A 27729-nucleotide genomic window follows, 5' to 3' on the forward strand; every position below is an offset into this window, starting at 1 on the left:
CCATTCCAATACTTCTGTGCTTACTTGGAGTGACTCTTGACCAAACTGCCAAAAAATCCAATAGATGTATCCATGACACAAGAATTTTGCCTCAATCTATTTCTGTTTTTTTTCATTAACATATAGAGAGGGAGGAAATTTCACAAAGACCAGCAGGACCACCAGAGCGCTCGTGTTGGAGCAGCGGAAAAATAATCTGGTGCATTCCGAGACCTGTAAAGAAAAAGTACATAACATGCTGCCTGTACCATTATACTGTCATAGTACTCTTTGATGACTGCCAATAGTCTTTATAGTAGTGCATATGCTAGTTAACACTGTAGATTTGCAATGCTGGGGTCCTTGGTTCAAATCCCACCAAGGACAACATCTGCAAAGAGTTTGTATGTTCTCTCCGAGTTTGCATGAGTTTCCTCCAGGTTCTCCGGTTTCCTCCAATACTCCAAATACATACTGATAGGGAATCTAGACTGTGAGCCCCAATGGGGACAGAGATGATGATGTCTGTAAAGCCCTGAAGCATATGATCGCATTAAATAAGCAAAGCATAAAAATATTAAAATTATTTATTTAATGGTCTTCGGCTCGAGTTCGAGCCATGGTGACTTAATGGATGAACGATCTGTAGGAAGATTGATTTTTTGCAAGTCTAGATAGATCCACCAGGGTCTTCTCCACTGTTCTTTTGATTGTAGCAAGCCACCAGGTTTCTGGTCTTCTTCTTCGCCTTGTTCCTTCTATTCTTCTGACCATGATGTCCTTCTCCAGTGATTCCTCTCTTCCTACGATGTGTCCAAAGTAGGCTAGACGTATCTTGGTGATCTTTGCTTGGAGTGACATGTCTGCCTTGATTTGTTCCAAAATTGTTTTGTATGTTCTTCTTGCCATCCATGATATTGACAACATCCTTCTCCAGCACCACATTTTTAAGACGTTGATTCTTCTTCTGTCTTGCTTCTTATTAAATAAATATAGAAATTATGCAGCGAGAACTACAAGTTCAATAAAACTTCAACAGCTGCGTAGGGACAAGTTGTATATGACTAGAGGCACCACGAGGAGCTTGGCCGTAAAAGAGGACTTGGCATGAAGCCACTGATGACTTACAGTAAATCCTCAGCACCAGCTTCAAAAGGTTATAGAAAACGGAATAAAGTATTTAATTTTTTTTTTCTTTTGGTAGTTTTTGTATCTAGCTAAGCAGATTTAAAACATAAATAGCTAATCAATCATTCTCCCGTCATTGGGCATCCGTGGCAAACATCTGCCCTTCCGCTGGTACTAATATTCCAGAACAGATTTAAGAACTATGACAAATATGATTACAGTTTCTGCACGGTGATGTCATCCCGTCCCAGCTCTTAGATCTTTGACATAGACCATTTGTCCAAGCCACTGTATAATGCGGCTCAATGTGAATTAACATGTAAGCCGGTGGAGCGGGTCAGCCTCCGCAACATTGTAGTGCTCCATTACTTGATCAGCAGCGTCCATATCCAGGATCTTCCATAAATTATCTGTTCTTCATTTTTCAATTATGATCACGTGCGGAGGGATTATTGATCCTCGCCGGTAACATCTCTTTGATTATATAAAGAAGAGATGTTGTTCTAACGAGATTATCCAATTAACCGCAGAAAACGTTTGCAGCTGGTTTGACGGATCAGTCGCAGATAACTTTAGACGCTACTCTTCAAGGAGTCTGCGATCCATCTGACCTCAATTTGACCAAGTAAATGTGAAGTATTAAGGATCAAAGGCCTTTACCCTAAGACAAATATTCAGAATGTCTTATTTCCAGCCTCCATGACACAATGGACTTGCATGTAATTCGATTATTGGGTATACATATTTTAAAGCTGTCCAGACTTTTATATTATGAAGGGCAGAAGATGAGGCTTGTATAGGAGTTTCCTAAATTTTGCGGAAAAATAATTACGATTGTTATTATTTGTTACGAAGGCCATTGGTTCTGTCTCTAATATAGATGTAGAGCTTGTTAATGCCACGTTCCCACTTGGTGTTTTTTTTCTCAGATGTCAATGATTTTTCTTATACGTTAAAAAACGGTCTGAGTTTAATCAGTGTTTCTGATCCAATTTTCATCAGAGTTTGGTCATGGTGTCAGGTTTTATCAGTTTTTTTGAAAAAAAAAAAAGGAAAAGGTGGAGGTTTCGCCAGCTTCTTCAAAGAGTCAGTTGAAAAACAGTTGAAAAACAGCACACGAACGGCAAATGAGTGCTGTCTGATTTTTTTTTTCACGGACCCATATATTTGCATTGGCAAATTTGATACATGACTTCTCCGTGCTTTTGTGTGGACCACTCGGTTCGCAAAAATACACATGACATGTGAACAGCCCCATAGACAGGTGTGAGTTCCATGAAAAACGCAGATAGCACGCATACGCGAAAAACTGATATCCGAATGAGACCTGGTTCATGCAAAGTGGATGTGATTTCAAGAAAATTCAAGCCCACCGTGCTGCTAAGAAAATATGTGTTCAGCCATGATTGTCTTTAAATCATAAAAATAACCCCTGTAGCTACAGGTAGTAGCAGATCTCTCTGATACCAACGTGGTCCTGTAATATAAGCCACCGTGGCAACAAGTCCGTTCATGACATTTTTTTTCCCTCTTAAATGTTCCCCCATCACTTGTGAGTGATATATGATATTATTGAGAAGTGGAAGGAACCGCGCAGGTTGGAGACATGTTCATGATGAGCAAATGATGAAACAATGGAAACAAAATTCTGAAAACATCTGGACTTATTCAGTCTGGAGTATAAGCGCCGTGTGCAGAAATCCCCGCAATAACGGCCTCGGCTGCTATCAATGAAGTCATTAATGGTCGTGTGAGGAAATCATCAAGATCCGCCGCTGGCAGCTCTTGTGTAATCATCAACCAATGACGTCCCAGATGTTCTTGATGGGAGACAAGTCTGGAGACGCTGCAGCCATGGGAGCACGTTTAGACCATGCTGGCTGCTATTAGTGCCATCATTGATGGTCGTCTAAGGAAGGTTCTGCCACTGAATACACTTGCAGTAAATTATATCATCGCACACTCAGAGGTTCAAATGCAGTGTTCGTTTATTAATGAGGCATAACATCAAACCAAATAGTTGTAGTTGCGACAGTGATTGGCGACTGAAGACGTTTCGGCCTCATCCAGGCCTTATTCATTAAGTCGCGCTACTAAAAAAGGAAATACAGTGTTAAGGATACAGACATATGAAATTAAAACATGATGTAGGTAGGAATTCCATTGTGAAAGATGTTGATAGATGAAAAAAAGAGGAAATGGGATAGGGAAAGGTAGAGGGGAGGGTGGGGGTGGTGGGGGTGGAAAAGGGGGGAAGATGGAGGGTGGGAGGGAGGGAAGGGTATCAGGAGAGATCGGTAGAAGCGCTGTAGGTCCTTCTCCAACTGGAATGTGTCCCAGTTTGGTGTTGGACAAAAGGATAAACCTTTCTGTAGGACTGCCAGTTCTGTGGGGGAAAGGGTATAACTGGAGATGTTCTTCACCAGGTTCGGTGTCTTACCTGGGAGCGGGTTGTCATCCTTTCGTTTCCATGATCTCCTCGTGGGTCTGGATGTTGGCGTCCTCCTTTCTTGTTTTTCCATAAAAAACTCGACTCTTGTCGACCTGTAGATGAATCGCTTCCTGAGCTGAAGGAGTTGTAGTTGCGTTGGCCTGGTTGATGGCGGTGGGTGGAGGGACCGGAGGAGGCGTTCCATCTGTAGACTTGATTATTGCTATAGTCCTCTTGGTCTCTCTGGAATTTCTGGCGCTTACGTTTCTGTAGAGTTTTCTGGAAGTCCGACAGGATTTTATCAGTCTTGTTTTTCAGTGTGCTCCACTCGGCTGAAGATAAGTTAGCGGTAAGTTGAGTCTCGATGGCGGAGATGGTTTTCTGGCTGTCGTGGATGGCTCTCTGTAAGAAATCTACTGTCAGAATAATAATGTCAAGAGAACATTTATTAAGTATTTTCTTAATTTTTTCACAATATTGTTCGTTATCCGAGAAAAGAGTGGGACGAGGTTACTCCTGAGGCCCCTAGGGATTTTTCCTTGTCTATGATACTTTTTTTTTCCCCTTCCCCCTTGTACACTGGTTACTAACTGGGACGCTCTTTCCACTCCAGCCTCCCATGGTGCACAAATAACAATACAGAGAAACGGCTATACCGCCCCTCCTCTCCTCTCCCTGCCATATCTGGGACACCAGCACTGTACCAAGACACAGATGTGTCATACCACACCAGCAAATGAATCTCTTATAGATTGTGGAACACGTGATACAAGAGGTATAGATCCTTTTATAAAAATCTACTATTTGACCATGTTGTGTGCATTCCCTTAACATGCATTTCTTGCTATTACAGCACCATTAAAAAGATTTATATCTTTACCTCTGTCGGCACATACCTGCATCTAAACCTATATAAGGTAACCCTACTAAATACTGTACGATACTCGGCAACCCCTCTTTTTTGTATATAATGTATATATGTAATAATTGTGATTTTATTAAGTCTTATCTCTGTCACCTGCCTCTATCCCTCTTCCTCTCTCCTGATACCCTTCCCTCCCTCCCACCCTCCATCTTCCCCCCTTTCCCACCCCCACCACCCCCACCCTCCCCTCTACCTTTCCCTATCCCATTTCCTCTTTTTTTCGTCTATCAACATCTTTAACAATGGAACTCCTACCTACATCATGTTTTAATTTCATATGTCTGTATCCTTAACACTGTATTTCCTTTTTTAGTAGCGCGACTTAATGAAAAAGGCCTGGATGAGGCCGAAACGTCTTCAGTCGCCAATCACTGTCGCAACTACAACTATTTGGTTTGATGTTATGCCTCATTAATAAACGAACACTGCATTTGAACCTCTGAGTGTGCGATGATATAATTTACTGTACGTATTGGGCACAACGTGTCCCTTCATCAGCACCTCCCTCTTTCTGACGAGAGTGCACGCTAACTATCTATTCTACTGAATACACTTGAGCAAATCATCAAGGTCCGCCGCTGGCAGCTACTGTGTAATCATCAACCAATGACGTCCCAGATGTTCTTGATGGGAGACAAGTCTGGAGACGCTGCAGCCATGGGAGGACATTTAGACCATGCAGGCTGCTATTAGTGCCATCATTAATGGTCGTCTGAGGAAGGTTCTGCCACTGAATACACTTGGGCAAGTCATCAAGGTCCGCTGCTGGCATCTACTGTGTAATCACAGACCAATGACGTCCCGGATGTGCTCGATAGGAGACAAGTCTGGAGACACTGCAGCCATGGTAGCAGGTTTAGACTAAACAGGATGCTCACAGTATACGAGCAACATGTGGTCTGGAGTTGTTGTGTTGTGTTGAAAAACAGCTGCTGGGACACTTTGGAGAAATGGCTGAACCACTGGTTCAACCGAAACACTGTAACTCTGAGCTGATAATGCACCTGAAATGAAGACTGGAGGAGTCCATCTGCCATATATTATGCCACCCAAGACCATAATCCCAAGAGTAGGACCAGTGTGAGGTTCCTTCATGAAGGTCCCTTCATGGCATTTCCATTTTTTCATCACCAACATGTCTATCCTGTGATTTCCATAATTCCACAACTTCTCTTTCTTGGTCTTGTAATTTCAATTTTGATGAGTTTAGACACATATATTTACTATAAATGTTTACATTTATATTCGCATTTCTTCCACGTTGTTGGTACTGTAGTCCAAAATCCTGATTAAAAAATCTGCACCAATTTTTAGGTCTGCATTTACCCCAAGTGCTGGGGTCATGGTGGCTTCATGGTCTACCCATTTTTTTTATATAAAGTTTGGCTAAGACACTTGTTCAAGCAAGTGCTAAAACTGGAGGAAACTGGCAGGGGGTACCCCCTAAGATACCGTCATCACATGTCCCTATGCTTCTAATTAGAGGGTGTTGGGTAATTGTCTTCATCCGGCTTCTGTCCCGAGATTCCCCCGGATCGTCATCTGTCCTCGAATTATTTAGATCATGTTTCATTCAATCTTTTTGTAGCTTTAAGCCTCTGGTTAAATTACTTCCACGGTATAGAAATCACTTAATTGACTTTAAATCATAGCTGTCATAGGTTTGTTTTTCTTACCTGCAGTATAAACATGTTTCCTTGTCAGGAGCAGTGTACGTCTTGTCTGTTCCACCCAAAGTTTACGTTTCCACCCAGCTGCGAAGTCTGAAATGAGTTGTGAACATAAACCTGTCACCCACATTTTACATAATAAACCCAACCGTTACTCCGGACTGATTGCAGGAAAAGAGCTGTTCTCCGTACCTGTACAATATTGTTTGATGAAACTAAGTTTTGGTAGCAAAATTCAGATTTGGGTCGTTTTCATCTGGACCCAAGTTGCATGTATTAACCTCTTAACAACAACCATCCTTTTATATGTATCGATAGCGTGCGCACTGCTTGTATAGAGCAGGCTCAGGAGTTGAGCCTGCTCCATAAGACTTGGGTTATTTAGTGACAGATCTATAAGTTAAAAGGTTTCCAACATGGCAGCCATCAGTTCTGATGGCTATTGCCCCTTTGCACAACGTGATCCCGGGATTCTGATGGGTTGCCATGGCCCCCTTATTGAAAGCCCCGGCATCTGCTAGGTTAGAACTTCTATCTCCACCTAGAGATCATCAATTTCACATTGTATTGTATAGGCGACCACAAGATTGATGTTCCCTAAGGAAAATAATTACAAATTAAAAAAAAAAATGGTTAAAAAAAATGCAAAAATATTAAATGTTAAAACAATTCCAAATGAACATATTTGGTATTGCCGGGTACATAACTGCCCAAATTAATAAAATATATAAATCTTTGTCCTTGAAGCAGCATGGTGGCTCACTGGTTAGCACTGTTGCTTTGCAGTGCTGGGGTCCTGGGTTCGAATCCCACCAAGGACAACATCTGTAAGGAGTTTGTATGTTTGTGTGGGCTTCCTGCCAAACTCCAAATTTAGGGAATTTAGATTGTGAGCCCCAATGGGGACAGTGATGATGATTTCTATAAAATGCTGTGGAAATTAATGAAATGAATGAGAAATTCTCCGGACTTTACATTACACCATAATTATTCTTTATTCACATGAAAATTGGCAAACTTCTGAATTTTATAGCATATCCACACCACCACCAGAGAAAGAAAGTGTTCTTGCCATGTGAGCTCACCCCCTGGGAAGAGCACTCGCGTCATCTCACCCCCTGGGACGAGCACTTATATGAGCTCAACCACCTTGGAATGAGCACTCGCGTCCCTCCATCCACCCCTGGAATGAGCACTCGCGTCACCTCAACCCCCTGGGACGAGCACTCTTGTCACCTCAACCCCCTGAGATGAGCACTGGCATCACCTCAGTCCCCTGGGACGAGCATTGGCGTCACCTCACTCCCCTGGGACAAGCACTTGTGTCACCTCAACCCTATGGGACGAGCACTGGCGTCACCTCAACCCCCTGGGATGAACACTCGTGTCACCTCAACCCCCTGGGACGAGCACTGGCGTCACCTCAGTCCCCTGGAATGAACACTCGTGTCACCTCAACCCTCTGGGACGAGCACTGGCGTCACCTCACCCCCTGTGATGAGCACTTGTGTCACCTCAACCCTATGGGACGAGCATTCGTGTCACCTCAACACCCTAGGACAAGCACTGGCGTCACCTCAGTCCCCTGGGATGAACACTCATGTCACCTCAACCCCCTGGGACGAGCACTGGCGTCACCTCACCCCCCTGGGACAAGCACTTGTGTCACCTCAATCCTATAGGACGAGCACTCGCGTCACCTAAGTCCCCTGGGATGAGCACTTGAGTCACCTCAACCCTTTGGGACAAGCATTCGCATTACCTCAACTCCCTGGGACGAGCACTCGCATTACCTCAGTCCCCTGGGATGAGCACTCGAGTCACCTCAACCTCTGGGACGAGCACTGGCGTCACCTCAGTCCCCTGGGATGAACACTCATGTCACCTCAACCCCCTGGGACGAGCACTGGCGTCACCTCACCCCCCTGGGACAAGCACTTGTGTCACCTCAATCCTATAGGACGAGCACTCGCGTCACCTAAGTCCCCTGGGATGAGCACTTAAGTCACCTCAACCCTTTGGGACAAGCATTCGCATTACCTCAACTCCCTGGGACGAGCACTCGCATTACCTCAGTCCCCTGGGATGAGCACTCGAGTCACCTCAACCTCTGGGACGAGCACTGGCGTCACCTCAGTCCCCTGGAATGAACACTCGTGTCACCTCAACCCTTTGGGACAAGCATTCGCATTACCTCAACTCCCTGGGACGAGCACTCGCATTGCCTCAGTCCCCTGGGATGAGCACTCGAGTCACCTCAACCTCTGGGACGAGCACTCGCGTTACCTCAACCCACTGGGACGAGCACTCGCGTCACCTCACCTCCCTGGGATGAGCACTCATGTCACCTCAACCCCTGGGAGGAGCACTCGCGTGATCTCACCCCCTGGAAAAGCACTCACATGAGCTAACTTCCTGGGAATTTCCTGGGAGGAGCACTCACGTGAGATCCCTCAATCACTAAAAAAATCCAAGATGGCTCACATGACCCAATATACCTTACATGTGGTGCATCGTAAAGATGCATAAAATATAGATAAAACATCCTAAAATCTAGAGCTTTACAGGTGTGAATGCAGCCTCATTCAGATAGGTATTTGCAACTGACTTTTATTCAAAGTGAGCAGGTGGCGGAATAATTTCAGGTCTTTATCAAGGTTTATGATGCTTTTAGATGATGTAAAACCAAATGTCCCTCCTTGTGGTGCCAGGAGGCCAATCATACGAATCTAACCTCCTGAGACCTAAGCACCTGCAAGGTGACTCTTGTCTATGTGAATTAGTTAAACAGCATCTGCCCCTGGATGAGTGAAAAGAATAAAGAAATCTCCTATTGTCTCGCACTTGGCTATGATCTTTCAACAGATTTTGTCCTGAGATTGTAAGGGACTTTTTAATGCAGCAGAGATGAAAGCAAAGTCCTGTTTGCTCAGTCTACTATTAGAGGGATTTGCTGCCCCCCCATAACAATTGAATAAGAGGTGTGTAAACAGAGGTAAGGAGGATCATTCAGGGAACAGACTGCCCCCTTTCTCCAGCTTTCACGTAACAGAGTGGCATGTGTATATACACCATGGCACACCTAAAGTCTTGCAGAGAGAATTGCAAAGACCCCCCCTCCCATATACAATACTGTGCAAATGTTTTAGGTAGGTATAGAAAACAAAAATGCTATAAAGATAGAATAGTTAATAGTTTATTTTTATCAATTAATAAAATAAAATTAAGCAAATGAACAAAAGAGAGATGTAAATCAAACCAATTTTTGGTGACCGCCCTTTGTCTTCAAAACTGCATCAATTCTTCTAGGTACTTATACACAGTTTTTGAAGGAACTCGGCAGCGAGGTTGTTCCAAACATCTTGGAGAGCTAACCACAGATCTTCTGCGGATGTCGCTTGTGCAAATCCTTTGGTCTCGAAACTTCATTTAATCCCAGTTAGACTTCAAGATGTTGAGATCAGGTCTCTGAGAGGTCATATCATGACTTCAAAGACTCCATGTTCTTCTTCATGCTGAAGATTGTTTCTTAATGACATTGGCTATATGTTTAGGGTCCTTGAGACAATGAGATGCCTCCCTGATAGAATTCCATGATGAATAAATACCTGCCTGTATTTCTCGGCATTGAGGACACCAATCTTTAGGACTGAAAGTGCAGTGGTCAGACAAAGTAAATTAGTGCAGCAGATGAAAGACACACCATGGTTAATTTGGTTTGAAATCGGAAGATGTCCAGCAGTGCTATCAACTCACAAGTGGCAGCAACTAGTGGGACCCAGCTACACCCATCAAATGTTTGAAGAAGTCTTGCCAGAAGTGGTCTTCATGAAAGAATTGCAGCCAAAAACCATACCTCTACATAGAAACAAGGACAACCGACAAGACAAAGTGTGAAATATCTGGCTGTAAGAGAAGGCAGTTTGTTCCCAAAGGGCTGGAGAACAGCACAATAATGGGGCTCTGCATGTGCAGTGAAGAACGATGGAGGGTCCTGCAAATTTGGGGCTGCATTTCGGCAAATGGAGTTGGGGATTTGGTCAGGAATAATGGTGTCCTCAATGCTGAGAAATACAGGCAGCTACTTATCCATCATGCAGTCCCATCAGGGAGGTGTCTGATTGACTCCAAATGTATGCTTCAGAAGGTCAACATCCCCAAACATACAGCCAATGTCATTCAGATCTATATTCAGCGTAAAGAAGAACAAGGAGTCCTGGAGGTGATGATCCGGCCCCACACACAGCCCTGACCTCAACATCATCCAATGTGTCTGGAATCACATGAAGAGACAAAAGGATCTGTACAAGTGACATCCACAGAAGATCTGTGGTTAGTTCTACAAGATGTTTGGAACAACCTCTCTACATTCCTTCAAACATTGTGTGCAAGCGTATCTAGAAGAATTGATGCTGTTTTGAAGGCAAAGGGAGGTCAACAAACATTGATGTGATTTAGATTTCTCTTTTGTTCATTCACTTTGCATTTTAACTGATAAAAAAATATTAAACACTTGTTTCATTTAAAGCATTCTTACTTTGCAGTAGTTTTTCCACACCTGTCTAAAACTTTTACACACTACGATACATTAGAATAAAATTTCTGAGGGATCATCTTACCATCTAATGTAAACAAGGCCTCCCGACTCTCCCCGGAGATACGCCACTGCCAGTGGTGTCTGGCAGTCACTTACACTCCCCCCCTTTTATAAAAGTTTTCAGAAATTCATGTGTTTTTTTATGTATGGGGGAGTATGGAAAGATAGCTGTCATCCAAAGGAGCTTTCGGAAGACAGATAATTTAGGTGTATTGGCATCCTGATATACAATGACAATCCACTACTACACACGCAATTGCAAAAGACAATGAATTTACCAGGGCTGGACGACCTTTCTCCAAGGGTCCCATAGAACCCTTATGGGGTGTCATATGGGAATCTACGGTCTTCTAAAGGCCTCAATCGCTAGCTTCTTGGTCCTACAATGAAAGCCTGTGGCTTTCTAGAATAATGTCAAATATTGCAGTGTATTGAACAAGCAATCAATGATCACATATTCAAGTCCCCTATTGGGACTAAATAGAAAGTAACACCTAAAGAAAAATGTTATTAAAAATATAGATTTAATATTTCACCCCAATTGGATTTTTTCCCATTTTTTAGTACATTGTATGATAAAATTAACTACATCTCGTCCCAGAAAAAATACAAAAAACAATTCCTTGACCGAAAAAAAAAGTTATGACTGTTGGAAAAAGAGAAGGTAAAAATAAAAATTGTCAGTTGCAGAAAAGGGTTAATCAGGGCAATTTTTGTTGCCTTATTTTAGATATAGTGGGCTACATTTTACTCTATGTTTAGCTCAACAACCACTCATAGAGAGTTGTATATGCAAAAAATAAAGAAGAAACTACCGGATTAAAAGTGAGAAAGAAGAAATTGAAAGTTAACGAAAGTTCTCGGAAGTAGTTGCCTATAACAACCAATCAGAAAAATGCAAGCACCAACTTGATTCGCTTTTGATGAGCAATTACATCAATTTTCCGTTTCTCAAGTTTTGGGAGATATTCTTTATCTATAGACGTAAGTCAATGCATTTCAACTGGAGGGTTCGTAAAGTCAAAGCCAACGTGGAAGAATCGGAAACCAGATGCATTTTATAGGATCTTATGTGCCCCATTTGTTAGCTTTTAATACAAGTTAAGTGCCATCTGGCCAAATACAGGCGTGAAGCAGCGAGTCATAAATGTGGTAATTTGATAAGTGAATTGTGTGAAAATTTGTGTGTGGTCACCATAAGGGTCATTTTATAGACACTGGGGTGACATATTGCACTTTTGTATTGGTATCTGTGGGGTGCAGTAGTTTGCTAAGGTTCTCACTGGGCTCCTGCTATGGTTTATTAGCTATGGAAACATTCTGTGTAACACCATATGGCCCTTCAGTAATCAGTTTTTTTTCTTGTTTGTGCAACACCTCATCCAAAAGTCACGGCCAGCCAACATTTGTACGGACACTTTGAGAAAACCATAATGAATTTTAAAGAGATTGTACGAAATTTGGAAGTTATCCCTTGTGTATTGGTTTGGTGATAATGTCATGATCGTTTCGACCCACATTGATCATGGAGAACCCTACATGAATGGAGTGGTGGTCAACTCATGAGACCGCCGGAGATAGCCGAGCGCTGTATTCGACTGGTCTTCGGCACTCCCGTTATGAATGAATGGAGCGGAGGTGCGCATGATCAACCAACACTCCAATCACATGAAGAGCCAAAGTTCTTGGGATCGTGGGGGTCCCAGCAGTCAGGAAATTATAGATAGGGGATAGCTTCCAAACCTGGTATAAGCTCTTTAGGTGATATCTCAATAGTTCATTATAATAATATGAACACTTTGTGAAATGTAAAATGTTATGACTTACAATCCCAATTCGAGCTTCTCCAGTTTAAAAAAAAATCACAGAAACAATAAAAAATTTTGCTATGTTTACGGACTGGCCAAAAATGTAAGAAGAATAGATGACTTGTAATACATGGCTATTCTACTCTAGAGGGAAAGCTTCTGATACAGGATGCTACATTTTGCTCGGAGAGATTCCTTATCAGAATATGATCCTCAAATATGTTTTCGTTGGGTCCCATGTTACAGCTTTGGAAAATTATGAGCTTCTGCTGGGTCATAATACACCTATGTGCACGAAGCCTTTTGGGGTCTACGGATGGACCGCTAGGGCAATGGTGGCAAACTTGGTAGGGTTTTTATTCTTACATTTCCATTTCTATAAGAAACCCTTTGTATAATAATACCATAATGGTGAATTATTATAAATTAACATTCCTTAGGGCTCGTGCAGATGACCGTATTTTCAAGCCGAGTGAGATCTGACAAAACTTTGGATGTTATTCTATGGGGCCGTGCACATGTCTGATTTTTTACTCGGATCACGTCTGCCAAGGAAAAAAATCAGAGAGTGATTAGCATAATTGGCCCGATATTCTTGGATGAGAGAAAATACGGTCGTGTGACCTTAGCCTTAAGATAGACCATTAGTGTGTGATCGGTGGAGGTCTGACCCCTGTGATCCCCACGATCAGTAGACTAAAGACGAATGGTATGTTAGTTCTGCAACCTTTTCACGGAAGTTCCTGATATAGTGACACCCATTCACATGTGACACAACTCATTCATCTGACCGGTGCAAGTCTGACATGTCAATAATCAGGAGCGCACAAGTAGGAAGCTGGGGAGCGAGGCACTCCTGAATAAAGAACTCAAGAAAACCCTTGAGGAACGGTATTCATGCTTTAATAAGGTCTAACAAGACACAAAGTGGTATCTGAAAATTCGAAGAAATAGTTTTATAATATTATTTTCTATCAATAAAATGAGAAATCCACCGTAGAATTTGTCATAGAAATCACACAGTTTCCCATGATGACGACCTGGGCTATTACATAAGATTTCATGAGCAGGAAGAATGCAAGGAAGCTGCCATGAAACGGTCAAAATAATTTGTACTTAGAAAATGTTCTCCGACACAAAAAAAAAACAGAATTTGGAAAACTTAAGCCCTGAAAAGATTTTGCACAAGGTCCAGGCTTCCTTGTATCGCTGATGACTGTTCAGTGAGCAGAACGAATGAATGAAGCGATTCGACACGGGCAATTACCTGCCGCTTATAGCTTATCCAAAGCAGAAGAAGGTTGTGTCTGAGAGTCATACACCTCTCGGAAGAGCCATAGTCAATCATTGCGGGAACGAGTACTGATGAGTAGAGATGAGCGAACCCAAACTTAAAAGAATGGGGTTCGTACCGGACAATTAGTGTCCGGTGTTAAACGCCAAACACGGCCTTCTCCCGGTAGTTCGTTGCAATGTTCGGAGTTCCGGGGATAATTCGTGAGAGAGAGATTTTTCCAGATTCAAAATGGGATTCAGGTTCTGGTTCAAGTTTGGTACAGTTCTGAAACCTGAACCGAACTTTGGACTAAAGTTGGGGTCATGTACCAGAACCCGAACTCCCACGGGTCCGCTCATTCCTACTGATGAGGAGTACTATATGCTACAGAACTTAACATATTCATGATATGGTCATAAAGATGGCGGTCCATCAGCTCTAAATAATATGTGAGGGCTCATTCACACATCCAATTTTTACACGTAAAAGGATCCCGATCAGACTTTGATCAAAGCGTCATCCATTTTTCTCGTACGCGAAGAAGTAAAAAAAAAAAGTTTCCCCACCGTCTCTATTCTGACAGTCACTCAGATGACATCCAATTTTTTCACAGATCCAATGACTTGCATGGCCGATTTAGATCCGACCCTCGGATGAAAATCGGACTCGTCTCCGAGGACGTGTGAATGGCCCCATAGACAATTAGGAGTGTTATTTGTGAAAAAGACGGATAGCACTTGTACGTGAAAATCGGATGTGTGAACGAGGACTTAAGAAAAAATCGAATTATCATTCATTGGTGCTTTTTTTAATCCTTTATCTGTGGGTTGTTTGGGGGAATATTAGTGCATAAACTGTCAAGTTGCAAGGACTCGCAAATTTTGTCAGATTTATTTTTTTCAGCACACAGCTTGCACGTGGATGTCGATTTTTTTTTACACGCACTCATAGACTTGCATTGGCGCATTTGATCCATGACTAGGATTAAAATCGGACATGTCTCTATGTTTTGGTGCAGACCACTCACTCAATCCACAAAAAAAAAACACGGGCATGTGAACAGCCCTATAGACTGTAATGGGAACAAGTTCGAGGCGGCCGTATAAATCGGAGTGAGATCAGATGCAATGCACGGACTGGCTAGCGGCTCTCCCGACCCAGGCGTGACAGCTGCATAGAAATACATGAAGCTGTCACACTCGGGTGGGGAGAGCCGCTGGCCAGTCCGAGCACTGTGCTCCAATCTCGCTCCAATTTATACTGCCGTCTGACGGCACTTTTCTATGTGTGAAAAACATAACTAAAAGAACACCACAACAACCATATATTTATAGAACGTATATTGGTAAGAAATTTTACATCTAAGTTCATGTTGCTGCTCAAAGAGGGGACTGATAATACACCAGTCATCATAAACAATATATAGGGGGGTGGCCAAGGCTAGGATGAACGACAAAAAGGGGATGTTATAAATATAAAAATGTTTTATTACACATGCTTCTACAGAAAAAGAGAAAAATGCAAAAATTGAATACACAGATATAAAAACAACAATGGCCATCCATCACGGTGGCACATTACAATGTGAATAATTTGCTCTGCATAAATAACGGGGATGGGTACTGCTGGCTAAATCTAAATGCACTGCATATGCCAATAAATATAAATGGCCCCATTACATACCTCTCAGAGCATTGTATATAGCCAGGCCACCGGCGCTGAGGCCGTTGAGGGGGACCTGTGATGTGTCACTTACTGGGCTGTGTGCTGTAGTTTCAATAAAATCAGTGTTTTATCAGCAGATTATCACTACAGCACTAGATGTCTTGTGCCTCCTAGCCAACTGATCTGTATAACTCCACCCAACACTGATTAGCACACAGAAAGCTGCCAATCAGTGGTGGGGGCGAGGTTATACACAGCTCGGCATTCAGAGAACTGCTAGATCTGCAGCAGAGAAAACTGTGATTTTATCAAAATGAAAGCAAGTAGACCAGCAAGTGATATATCGCTGGAATCAGGATCGGCTCTCAGCACTTACATCAGATTACAAAGCAAAAACCTGCTGACAGATTCCCTTTAAGGATAGTTTCACACAGGGGCAAATTCATCAAACAGTTTTCACCAAAATTCTGGCGTAAAACTGTTTGAAATGTCCCTAATTTTTTGCGCAGCTCAAAGTTGAAAAATTTTGCAACCGCTGGCGTTTTACTCTAATTTTGTTAGCTATGCCAAATTTTTGAAAAATGGGAAAAGCTTAACCAGTAAGAGATGTGGCCAAACACAGCTGAGAAAATCATCAAAATTTAGGCAAAAAAGAACTAGGGTAAAAATTTAACTTTTCTTGTGGTGGTGCACGACGGCTGAAAGTTATATCAAATTCCTTAAGAAGCAGGTACATATTAATGAATATGGCACTTACACCAAATTTACTTTATCAAGACTGGTGTAAAAAATGAAGTGTGCACTGGAGTGAGGGCCAGAATTTGGGATTTACTCCTGTGCACACTTCAAGGCTAGCCTACAGAACACCAGTCCTGAGGGATCGGAGTCACAGTGTTGTTGCTTTTTGTATTTTGCAGCATCTTGATTCCTCTTTTTTTTCATGAAAAATTGCTGTAGCCAGATGTTGACTGGGAGTCAATAAGAAACACAATACAAGTTTTAGGAGTTTTTTATGTTTTTACAATTTTTTCTGCTTTTTTGGGGTCCCTGGTGGTGTTTTTCTGCTTTATTTAACCACCGTATGCTCTCAGTTTGACGTTTGTTAAGCCCACCAAGTGAAGTGGATCCTCAAAACCCAAGGTCAGGGTGGGCACACGGGCGTCAGTGCAGCAGGCAATTGAGGCACGCCTGAAACAGGTAACTGACATTAGGGGGACCACAGACAGATAGGAATACCTAAACAGGTAGCAGAGGTCCCAGAAGATTGGGAACTGGTAGCAGAGGTCCAGGAAAACCAGGAACAGGTGGCAGAGGTGTTGGAAGACTGGGAACAGGTGGTAGAGGTCCTGGAAGACCAGGAAGAGGTGGCAGAGGTCCTGGAAGACCAGGAAGAGGTGACAGAGGTCCTGGAAGACCTGGAACAGGTAACAGGAGCTGGAAGACCATGAGCAGGGAGCAGATGTCCTGGAAGACCGAGAACAGGTAGCAGAGATGCTGGAAGACCGGGAACAGGTAGCAAAGGTGCTGGAAGACCAGGAAATGGTAGCAGATGTCCGGGAAGACCAAGAACACGTAGCAGAGATGCTCGTAGACGAGGAACAGGTGGCAGAGGTCCTGAAAGACCGGGAACAGGTGGCAGAGGTCCTGGAAGACCAGGAACAGGTGGCAGAGGTCCTGGAATACCAGGAACAAGTGGCAGAGGTCCTGGAATACCGGGAACATGTGGCAGAGGTCCTGGAATACTGGGAACATGTGGCAGAGATGCTGGAAGACTGGGAACAGGTAGCAGAGGTGCTGGAAGACCGGAACTTGTAGCAGAGATGCTGGAAGACCATAAACAAGTGGCAGAGGTCCTAGAAGACCAGGAACAGGTAGAAGAGGTCATGGAATACCAGGAACAGGTGGCAGAGGTCCTGGAGTACCGTGAACATTTGGCAGAGGACCTGGAAGACTGGGAACAGGTCGTGGTGCACAGACAAACTAAGAGTCTTAATACCAAGACACTGATGTATTTCTTGGTAGGTCTTCTACAGGCCTAGGTAGATGATCACATGCACGCCAGGTTACTTATAACGCCCAACGTGGAGCACAAGAGAGTTTAGCGGACCCAGGTGAAAAGAGCAGAGCTCGGATCCTGGGCAGGTGTGTAACATAATTTTTTATGCTTTTTCCAAAAGGTTTTTCTATAGTAAAAAAACAACAAAAACACATGAAATAGGTTATTAATATACAGTACAGATCAAAAGTTTGGACACACCTTCTCATTTAAAGTAGCCACATTTTGCTTTGATGACTGCTTTGCACACTCTTGGCATTCTCTTGATGAGCTTCAAGAGATAGTCACCGGAAATGGTTTTCACTTCACAGGTGGGCCCTGTCAGGTTTAATAAGTGGGATTTATTACCTTATAAATGGGGTTGGGACCATCAGTTGTGTTGTGCAGAAGTCAGGTGGATACACAGCTGATAGTCCTACTGAATAGACTGTTAGAATTTGTATTATGGCAAGAAAAAAGCAGCTAAGTAAAGAAAAACGAGTGGCCATCATAACTTTAAGAAATGAAAGTCAGTCAGTGCGAAAAATTGGGCAAACTTTGAATGTGTCTCCAAGTGCAGTTGCAAAAACCATCAAGCGCTACAAAGAAACTGGCTCACATGAGGACCACCCCAGGAAAGGAAGACCAAGAGTCACCTCTGCTTCTCGGGATAAGTTTATCCGAGTCACCAGCCTCAGAAATCGCAGGTTAACAGCAGCTCAGATTAGAGACCAGGTCAATGCCACACAGAGTTCTAGCAGCAGACACATCTCTACAACAACTGTTAAGAGGAGACTTTGTGCAGCAGGCCTTCATGGTAAAATAGCTGCTAGGAAACCACTGCTAAGGACAGGCAACAAGCAGAAGAGACTTGTTTGGGCTAAAGAACACAAGGAATGGACATTAGACCAGTGGAAATCTGTGCTTTGGTCTGATGAGTCCAAATTTGAGATCTTTGGTTCTAACCACCGTCTTTGTGCGACGCAGAAAAGGTGAACGGATGGACTCTACATGCCTGGTTCCCACCGAGAAGCATGGAGGAGGAGGTGTGATGGTGTGGGGGTGCTTTGCTGGTGACACTGTTGGGGATTTATTCAAAATTGAAGGCATACTGAACCAGCATGACTACCACAGCATCTTCCAGCGGCATGCTATTCCATCCGGTTTGCGTTTAGTTGGACCATCATTTATTTTTCAACAGGACAATGACCCCAAACACACCTCCAGGCTGTGTAAGGGCTATTTGACCAAGAGGGAGAGTGATGGGGTGCTACGCCAGATGACCTGGCCTCCACAGTCACCAGACCTGAACCCATTCAAGATGGTTTGGGGTGAGCTGGACCGCAGAGTGAAGGCAAAAGGGCCAACAAGTGCTAAGCATCTCTGGGAACTCCTTCAAGATTGTTGGAAGACCATTTCCGGTGACTACCTCTTGAAGCTCATCAAGAGAATGCCAAGAGTGTGCAAAGCAATCATCAAAGCAAAAGGTGGCTACTTTGAAGAACCTAGAATATAAGACATATTTTCAGTTGTTTCACACTTTTTTGTTAAATATATAATTCCACATGTGTTAATTCATAGTTTTGATGCCTTCAGTGTTTTCAAAGTCATGAAAATACAGAAAAATCTTTAAATGAGAAGGTGTGTCCAAACTTTTGGTCTGTACTGTATATATATAAAAAAAAGAAACTGTGTGAATGAAGCCTAAAGGGGTCATCTCACAGCAGTGTTTTACCGGTTATGAAAAAAGGTATCCACCTCCTCATTGATCTAAGAAGAATTTCCATCCCCTCCATGGTCTCTCCCTATAACCTCGAGAATATCCAGTTGGCTTTGGTCAAGTGATTAATAATGCCTCCCTTCCTTTTCGTTGGTGATCTGATGTTTCCAGGCACAGACAAAGGTAAACTGTTTAAACAATATAAACCTGTTGGATTTCTGCAGAACACATGGTTCACGTTAATGATGTCTTACATTAAACACTAAAAAACAAGAGTGAAGCGCGCCAGCTCTGCAGCCATAACAGAATGTAATTATATCAAGATCCCGGCTTCCTGCTGGACGTGCTCTCCGCAGTCATACCAGGATCGCAGAACCGCCACGAGTTAACCTGTTTTCTGCCAACTCGAGCTTTACAAGGCTTAGGCTGTTTATAAGAGATCAAGGCAGTAATTCGATGTGTTTTTTTTCTTTACCGAGTCCCTCCGGATGATTACTGCTGCACATAAAAACTTGCTGCCGCTATAATCTCTACTCCATTTGCCAAGTGTTGGGGTCTCACAATGGCAACTCTGCAAAATACAGGCCTTGTTTAGATGTATTCCCAGAAGCATGGAGCCGTCGAGCCGTACGCTATCAGTAGGGCTAAATATGGGTTGCTATGGTGCCGTATCCTCACGTATCCTCGTGCCTTGTTTATTAGATACGGCACATTATGGTTATCATTTGGCTTTATAAAGAGACGTATGATGTGTGGGCGAGCATGGCTTCATTGTGGTCACTGATGGAGATGGCCACACAGTCAGATCTGTGACATTAGGCCTGATTATGCGGAGTGATTATTAATATTTAGGCCATATGAACGTTACAGTGGGTTACATGAAGTCTGTACAGGGGCACCCGGCGCTGAATATGAAGTCTGCACAGGGGCACCCGGAGCTGAATATGAAGTCTGCACAGGGGCACCCGGAGCTGAATATGAAGTCTGTACAGGGGCACCCGGAGCTGAATATGAAGTCTGCACAGGGGCACCCGGCGCTGAATATGAAGTCTGCACAGGGGCACCCAGAGCTGAATATGAAGTCTGTACAGGGGCACCCGGCGCTGAATATGAAGTCTGTACAGGGGCACCCGGCGCTGAATATGAAGTCTGCACAGGGGCACCCGGAGCTGAATATGAAGTCTGTACAGGGGCACCCGGCGCTGAATATGAAGTCTGTACAGGGGCACCCGGCGCTGAACATGAAGTCTGTACAGGGGCACCCTGTGCTGAATATGAAGTCTGTCTGTAGCACCCTGAGGGCTCGGTTGCTACAGAGGTATTGCACCTCAACCAGAGGTGCGATATCTCACTCTCAGGTAAGGATGGAGTGTGGATCAGGACCCCGACACCTGCATGCATTACACCACATTTCCGGGGGACAGGGCGACCGATATGCTCCAAGCAGAGCGCGACAGTCCCTGTCCCTGGCTGGAGTGGGGGGAGGGAACACAGAGGAAGGGGGGACCCTGTAGTGCAGGAGCAGGGAGGAAGCAGTTCCTGGGTGCACCTAGAGGGAGGTATAAAAGGTGGGCACCATTTTAGATCAGGGTTCAGTCCAGCTCAGTCTGAGGAGAAGTGACTGGGAGCAGAGGCTCTGCATGAGCTCTGCTCCAGAGGCGGGCCTAGTAACTGAGGCCCAAGCCTGGAGAGGAAGAGAAAGGAAGAGGAGCGGAGAAGGCTCCAGGAACAAGGAACGAAGGGACCCCAGGGGTGTGGACCGGCTGGTAGCCACCATACGCCCGAATCTACCTGCGTGGAGGGGTCAGGCCAAAGGGGGAGACCGGTCCCCGAAACTAGTGGAGGCGGGGAACTACCCTCAGCTAGAAACCGGAGGCTGTGACATTTTATGTGGCACAGCCCCTTGCCATACCCGTTAGGAAGGCACCACATAGGGTCAGGGAAACGGAGGCCAACGTTTGCCCGCCAAGGCCCGAGGCAGCCGGACAGAAGCGTGGTCACTGGTGGGGTATGAACGACCAGAGAAAGGACACACAAAGGGGGTCCTGTGAAGCGCTCCAAAGTTATCTGGGAGTTAGCCGAGCCCCTCACCTGGTGAACACAGTGCGACGTGGGACGTTATGACCAGCTGAAGTAACTTGGATAAAGAACTGTGAGTAAAGATCCTGAACTGCATTACAGGACTCTGAGTCATTATTCCCGCGCACCACCATCCCCCATCATCTGCACTCACTGCCCTGAGGCTACACTCCTCCAGGGGGAGTTGTACTACACTCTGCTGCACCCACAACACAAGTCTCAGCGGTCTGCCCTGCAGCGGCGGTTCATCCTGACCGCAATCCACGGGTGGTGTAGTCGGACATTTTATAAATAATAACAAACACCATAAATAGACTGCCATTTGGTTTGACCACCCTGAGCCACGGGACCGGGTCACCGCCATGGTGACTACAACCCCCAGCATCTACAAAAAGGCCCGGTTCCGGGTTCCTCACGCGGCCCAGGGGGCGCGTCATGTACAGGGGCACCCGGTGCTGAATATGTAGTCTGTACAGGGGCACCCGGCGCTGAATATGAAGTCTGTACAGGGGCACCCGGAGCTGAATATGAAGTCTGTACAGGGGCACCCGGAGCTGAATATGAAGTCTGTACAGGAGCACCCGGCGCTGAATATGAAGTCTGTACAGGAGCACCCGGCGCTGAATATGAAGTCTGTACAGGGGCACCCGGAGCTGAATATGAAGTCTGTACAGGGGCACCCGGCCCTGAATATGAAGTCTGTACAGGGGCACCCAGAGCTGAATATGAAGTCTGTACAGGGGCATCCGGCGCTGAATATGAAGTTCGTACAGGGGCACCTGGTGCTGAATATGAAGTCTGTACAGGGGCTCCCGGCGCTGAATATGAAGTCTGTACAGGGGCACCCGGCGCTGAATATGAAGTCCAGCTGTACACGAAGTCTGTACTGAAGCTTGCAGAGTCCCTGTTGCTCCATATTGTAGCGTTATAAGCACTCAGGGTGCCATCTTCGGGAATATTCACACAGGTTGGAGATGCTTTGGATTTTTCAGAAAGAAAATCCCCTATGTATCACTGTACCAGCATTGCAAAATCTCAGCCACACAATTCGGAAAAAATCCACAGCTGTGAATTTTAAGAGTGAATTTCATTCTTTGCAATGCTTTTAATTTAACACGTTTCTGCAGTGAAATCCAAATTTTCTGCGGATTTCGATCTACAGACCAGGCGTACACTTATGGGGCTTTGTACTTCGCTCTATTTCAGAAATATTCTCAATTGAACATACCACGATATGAAATCAGAAGCCTATAAAACGACAGTAGGCCCCTACACAAGTGCATAGGTGACATTTCGGACCGTTTCAAATTGAAAATTGCACAGGATCTTAATTCATCTGGATTTTCATGGTCCTATTATTTCCCAAATCAGATAGATATGCAGAATATTTGTCCAGAAGGGAACTGATGGTGGGTACCATGTTTGCATTGTCATTCTATGTAGGTAAAACCCTCCGCAAAGTGCCACCATTATAGATGTCCTAAAATAAAAGTTCTGTCTGGTGGCTTTTAATATTTTTGCACTAATTTTTGCATCATATTAACCCACGTTTTGAGCATCAGTGATAACTTTTTCAGCATTTCAGGGGCACCCAATATATCTACAGGCGACAGGATCCTGCTTGCTGTAGGTTAAAATGTAAGGAGTAAGCAAATAGTTAACATTCACAAGAAGAGCCATATGTATGACAAAGTGCCATAGTTAGACGGATTGAGCTATGATGGGTACGACAGCTCACTTACACTAAGTCAACCATGCCAGTAAAAACAGCTGGAGGCCAAGCTACAAGAAGAACCTGTCCCCAGGGGCAGCAACTCCATGTCAGCACGCCAACGAGGCAGCAGCTGGGTGGCATGGTTCTTATCAGTTATATCAGCGCTAGAATAGAGACGGGCGGGTTTCGATCTGTTCTTCAGTCCCTATGTGAGGATTAACCTGAGCCTGGGGTGGAATTACAGAAGTCTATTTGATCTGTGCCGGAGGAGCGTGCTCAGGTTCTTGGCCAGGAACCAAGCTGGTGTGGATGAAAGCAATGTGATCCCTTCCGAGTCTCTGTCTATGTGCAAGTGTATATCGGTTTCTTCGTATCGCAGGAGGGAAGATAATTTGAAACATACGTACTGTTTTCACCAAGTCTTCTAGACTCAAGAGATGTCCAGATCAAAAGCACATCCGAAACGTTCCTACATCTCCACCCGTGCTTCTTTTTTATGTACTATAAATATTTCACTGCCTTCCCGCGAGGCTCCATGGATCGTGCTCCAGCAGGTAAATGTTATGGCTATAGACAGATCCATGCAGGGCTAAAAACCCTTCAGATGAGCGCAGCTTGTTGAAGACCCTTGCCCAGTAGGTTCTGGCCAACTTCATAGCTTTGAAGATGACTCCTCTCAATTTACATATCACAAATACCAGGCAGATGTTGATTAAATCCCTAAAAAGGGACCCTGGAAATAAGAACTTAATCTAAAGGAGATGGGGTGGCCTAAGGGTGTACCTATAGGAGGTGCCCAGGTTCTGGTTGCACTTGGTTCTGAAAATTTCCTCTGCCTAATGAAAACAAACCAGTACAACAAATTGTTGGATAAAACCACATACAGGATGAAGAAGTCTGAAGACTTCGAAACACATTGATAATAAAACCGCATCAAGTCTACTTTGTAATCCTGGATCATTCTTTCAGATCTCCATCAGCAGCACAGACGACCCACCTATTGTTTCTCTTCTGGCTTTTCAAGGGTTTTTTAACCCATGGAACTGCAACAGTTGACAAATTTAAGCTTTATCCTTGTTGTGTGATACACAACTTTATCAGGTGAGCAATTCCCTGCACCTTATTGTCCTTTATCATCGAATAAGACCCTATTGCGCCTTTTGCTCCTCAGTTTTTTCCTATATGCTCAGTCTTGTCTCCAATCTGGTAAAGCATACATGTCAAAATCTGGCCTATGGGCCAAATCTGGCTCGCAGGGTGGTTTTATTTGGCCCGCAACACCAGAACCACCACCCCTATGTGGGGCCATTATTCTGTATGGAGGGCCATGTGGGTCCCATTATCCTGTACGGAGGACTATGTGGGGCCATTATTCTGTATGGAGGACTATGTGGGGCTATTATTTTGTGTGGAGGACTATGTGGGGCCCATTATACTGTATGGAGGACTATGTGGGGTCATTATACTGTAAGGAGGACTATGTGGTGCTCATAATACTGTATGGAGGGCTATGTGGGGCCCATAACACTGTATGGAGGACTATGTGGGGCCCATAACACTGTATGGAGGACTATGTGGGGCCCATAGTACTGTATGAGTGACTATGTGGGGCCCATTATTCTGTATGGAGGACTATGTGGGGCCATTATTCTGTATGAAGGACTATGTGGGGCCCATTATACTGTATGGAAGAGAGGACTATGTGGGGCCCATTTTTCTGTATGGAGGACTATGTGGTGCCATTATACTGTATGGAGGGTCATGTGGGGCCATGATTCTGTATGGAGGACTATGTGGTGCCCATAGTACTGTATGAGGGACTATATGGGGCCATTATTCTGTATGGAGGAGAGGACTATGTGGGGCCCATTATTCTGTATGGAGGACTATGTGGTGCTATTAGACTGTATGGAGGGCCATGTGGGGCCATGATTCTGTATGGAGGACTATGTGATGCTCATAGTACTATACGGAGGTCTATGTTGGGCCCATTATTCTGTATGGAGGACTTTGTCCAAGTTTTTAATTTTGGCCCACTGTGTGTTTGAGTTTGACATCCCTGTGTTAGGGCTTTGTAGATCCCTGTTCTCTGGATCATTTGGGATCCCAGTGGGGAGAACAGTATGTTATCCCATACCTATGGATAAATGATAACTTGAAAATTTTGCACAAACCCTTTACAAACCACACATTGGGATATTAATATAAGTTGATGTGTGGGTTGCGGTGATAATCATATTATACATCTGTCTTTGGTAAAAAAAACAACCCCCAAAAATAATATATTATCTCTATCACATGTGGCTTTTCCTTCCATCATTTCCTTTGACAGTTGTAATGGGTTTCTCAGAAATTTGTTTAACCTAACATGAACAATACATAGCATTTTTTACATTTACACTTGTCATGATCTTTATTGATGACATAAATGTGTAATTTTAGAGAGGCATATTTTGCTACTAACCCCATCATCTAGTTCTGTATAAAAATATCTCCTCCGCTGTTTCCGGCCGTTGTTGACAGGCTGCAGCGTTGACGTCACGACTAGAGCACAAGTGAGTGGTGCAGTCAATATCTGGACTCAGCCTATTTTGCTATTTTTATGTACAAAAATTAGATGGAAAAGGGTAAAACGCCTTTAAATTATGTAGTTACCTACAACAACCACCAAGGAACAACCTCTTGCTGTTCTGGTTGCACTTTTCTGAGCCTAAATAATTTTATCTGTTGACTTACTATTGTTTATCACACATCAGTTTCTTATTAAAGGAAAGTTAGGGAAAGTATAATCTGGCACATGGAAGAGCTGGAGAAGGTAGGTGTTGTGTGGCACATAGATGAGCTGAGGATGGAGTGGGCGAGCACATATATGAGCTGAGGATGGAGTGGGCGAGCACATATATGAGCTGAGGATGGAGTGGGCGAGCACATATATGAGCTGAGGAAGGTGTGGGTGTGCACATAGATGAGATGAGGATGGAGTGGGTGTGCACATAGATGAGCTGAGGATGGAATGGGCGAGCACATATATGAGCTGAGGATGGAGTGGGCGAGCACATATATGAGCTGAGGAAGGTGTGGGTGTGCACATAGATGAGCTGAGGATGGAGTGGGCGAGCACACAGATGAGATGAGGATGGAGTGGGCGAGCACATATATGAGCAGGGGAAGGAATGGGCAAGCACATGTATGAGCTGAGGATGGAGTGGGCGAGCACATAGATGAGCTGAGGATGGAGTGGGCGAGCACATAGATGAGCTGAGGATGGAGTGGGTGTGCATATAGATGAGCGGAGGATGGAGTGGGTGTGCACATAGATGAGCTGAGGATGGAGTGGGCGAGCACATATATGAGCTGAGGATGGAGTGGGCGAGCACATATATGAGCTGAGGATGGAGTGGGCGACCACATATATGAGCTGAGGAAGGTGTGGGTGTGCACATAGATGAGCTGAGGATGGAGTGGGCGAGCACATAGATGAGCAGGGTAAGGAGTGGGCAAGCACACAGATGAGATGAGCATGGAGTGGGCGAGCACATATATGAGCAGGGGAAGGAATGGGCAAGCACATATATGAGCTGAGGATGGAGTGGGTGAGCACATAGATGAGCTGAGGATGGAGTGGGCGAGCACATAGATGAGCTGAGGATGGAGTGGGCAAACACATAGATGAGCTGAGGATGGAGTGGGCGAGCACATAGATGAGCAGGGTAAGGACTGAGCGAGCACACAGATGAGCTGAGGATGGAGTGGGCGAGCACATATATGAGGAGGGGAACGAGTGGGCAAGCACATATATGAGCTGAGGATGGAGTGGGCGAGCACATAGATGAGCTGAGGATGGAGTGGGCGAGCAAATAGATGAGCTGAGGATGGAGTGGGTGTGCACATAGATGAGCTAAGGATGGAGTGGGCGAGCACATAGATGAGCAGGGTAAGGACTGGGCGAGCACACAGATGAGCTGAGGATGAAGTGGGTGAGCACATATATAAGCAGAGGAAGGAATGGGCAAGCACATAGTTGAGCAGGGTAATGCGTGGGCGAGCATATAGATGAGCTGAGGATGGAGTGGGCAAGCACATAGATGAGCTGAGGAAGGTGTGGATGTGTATGACACGCCCCCAGGGCCGTGGGGTACTCGGCAGCCGGGCCTCTGCGTAGGCCGGTAGGGGAGAATCACGGTAGCTGGCCCGGTCCGTGACCCAGGGCGGTCAGTGCAAAAAGGGGAATATTTTTATATAGGGTTTTTGGGATTGTTCGTGACGCCACCTGTGGATTGCGGCCAAAAGGAGCCGCCGCTGCGGAGCAGTCCTCTGGAGCTGGTGTTAGGGCAGCAGGGATGGTATGGCTCTCCACAGGTAGAGCAAGCTCCAGGGCAGTGTAAAAGATGGTGGGTGTGCTGGGCGTTGTGATGCAGGGAGGGAACGATGGCACAGATCAAAGAATGGACGGAGGCAGTGCGGTGCAGTCATCCGAGTTTTTACTCACAGTTCTTATGACAGTTCCACTGGTGCACTGTACAGGTGTTAGCCTCCCACGTCGCGCTGCGTTCACCAGCCAGGGGTTCAGCACTTCCTCAGGTAGATCAGGGGTACCTGGCAGAACCCCGCTTCCACATGTTCCTTTCTAGACCGTCTTCATGCTGGGTCTTTCTCCCTCCTGCCCTGCGCTTCCCACTCTCAATCCCGCTCGGGTACTCTG

At 44.8% G+C, this 27729-nt stretch overlaps 2 protein-coding genes across 7 annotated transcripts in view; one reads left to right on the forward strand and one right to left on the reverse strand.

The window, feature by feature from the left end:
- The window catches only part of LOC141172336 (neurotrophin-4-like), a 143573-nt gene that overhangs the window by 101277 nt on the left and 14567 nt on the right, over window positions 1-27729 (forward strand). The window lies entirely within an intron of this gene.
- The window catches only part of LOC141172335 (testicular acid phosphatase homolog), a 125380-nt gene continuing 101241 nt past the window's right edge, over window positions 3591-27729 (reverse strand). For all 6 annotated transcript variants that reach the window (XM_073656431.1, XM_073656434.1, XM_073656428.1 and 3 more), the window contains 2 exons: window positions 6140-6226; window positions 3591-3940 (listed from right to left, as the gene is read on the reverse strand). In XM_073656431.1, coding sequence (XP_073512532.1) covers window positions 3882-3940; window positions 6140-6226 — 146 coding nt within the window. In that variant the 3' untranslated portion in view covers window positions 3591-3881. The remainder of the gene's footprint in view (window positions 3941-6139; window positions 6227-27729) is intronic.

Source organism: Phyllobates terribilis, unplaced genomic scaffold (assembly GCF_046119375.1).
Source record: "Phyllobates terribilis strain yellow unplaced genomic scaffold, ASM4611937v1 Scaffold_12__6_contigs__length_324123572, whole genome shotgun sequence".
NCBI lineage: Eukaryota > Metazoa > Chordata > Amphibia > Anura > Dendrobatidae > Phyllobates > Phyllobates terribilis.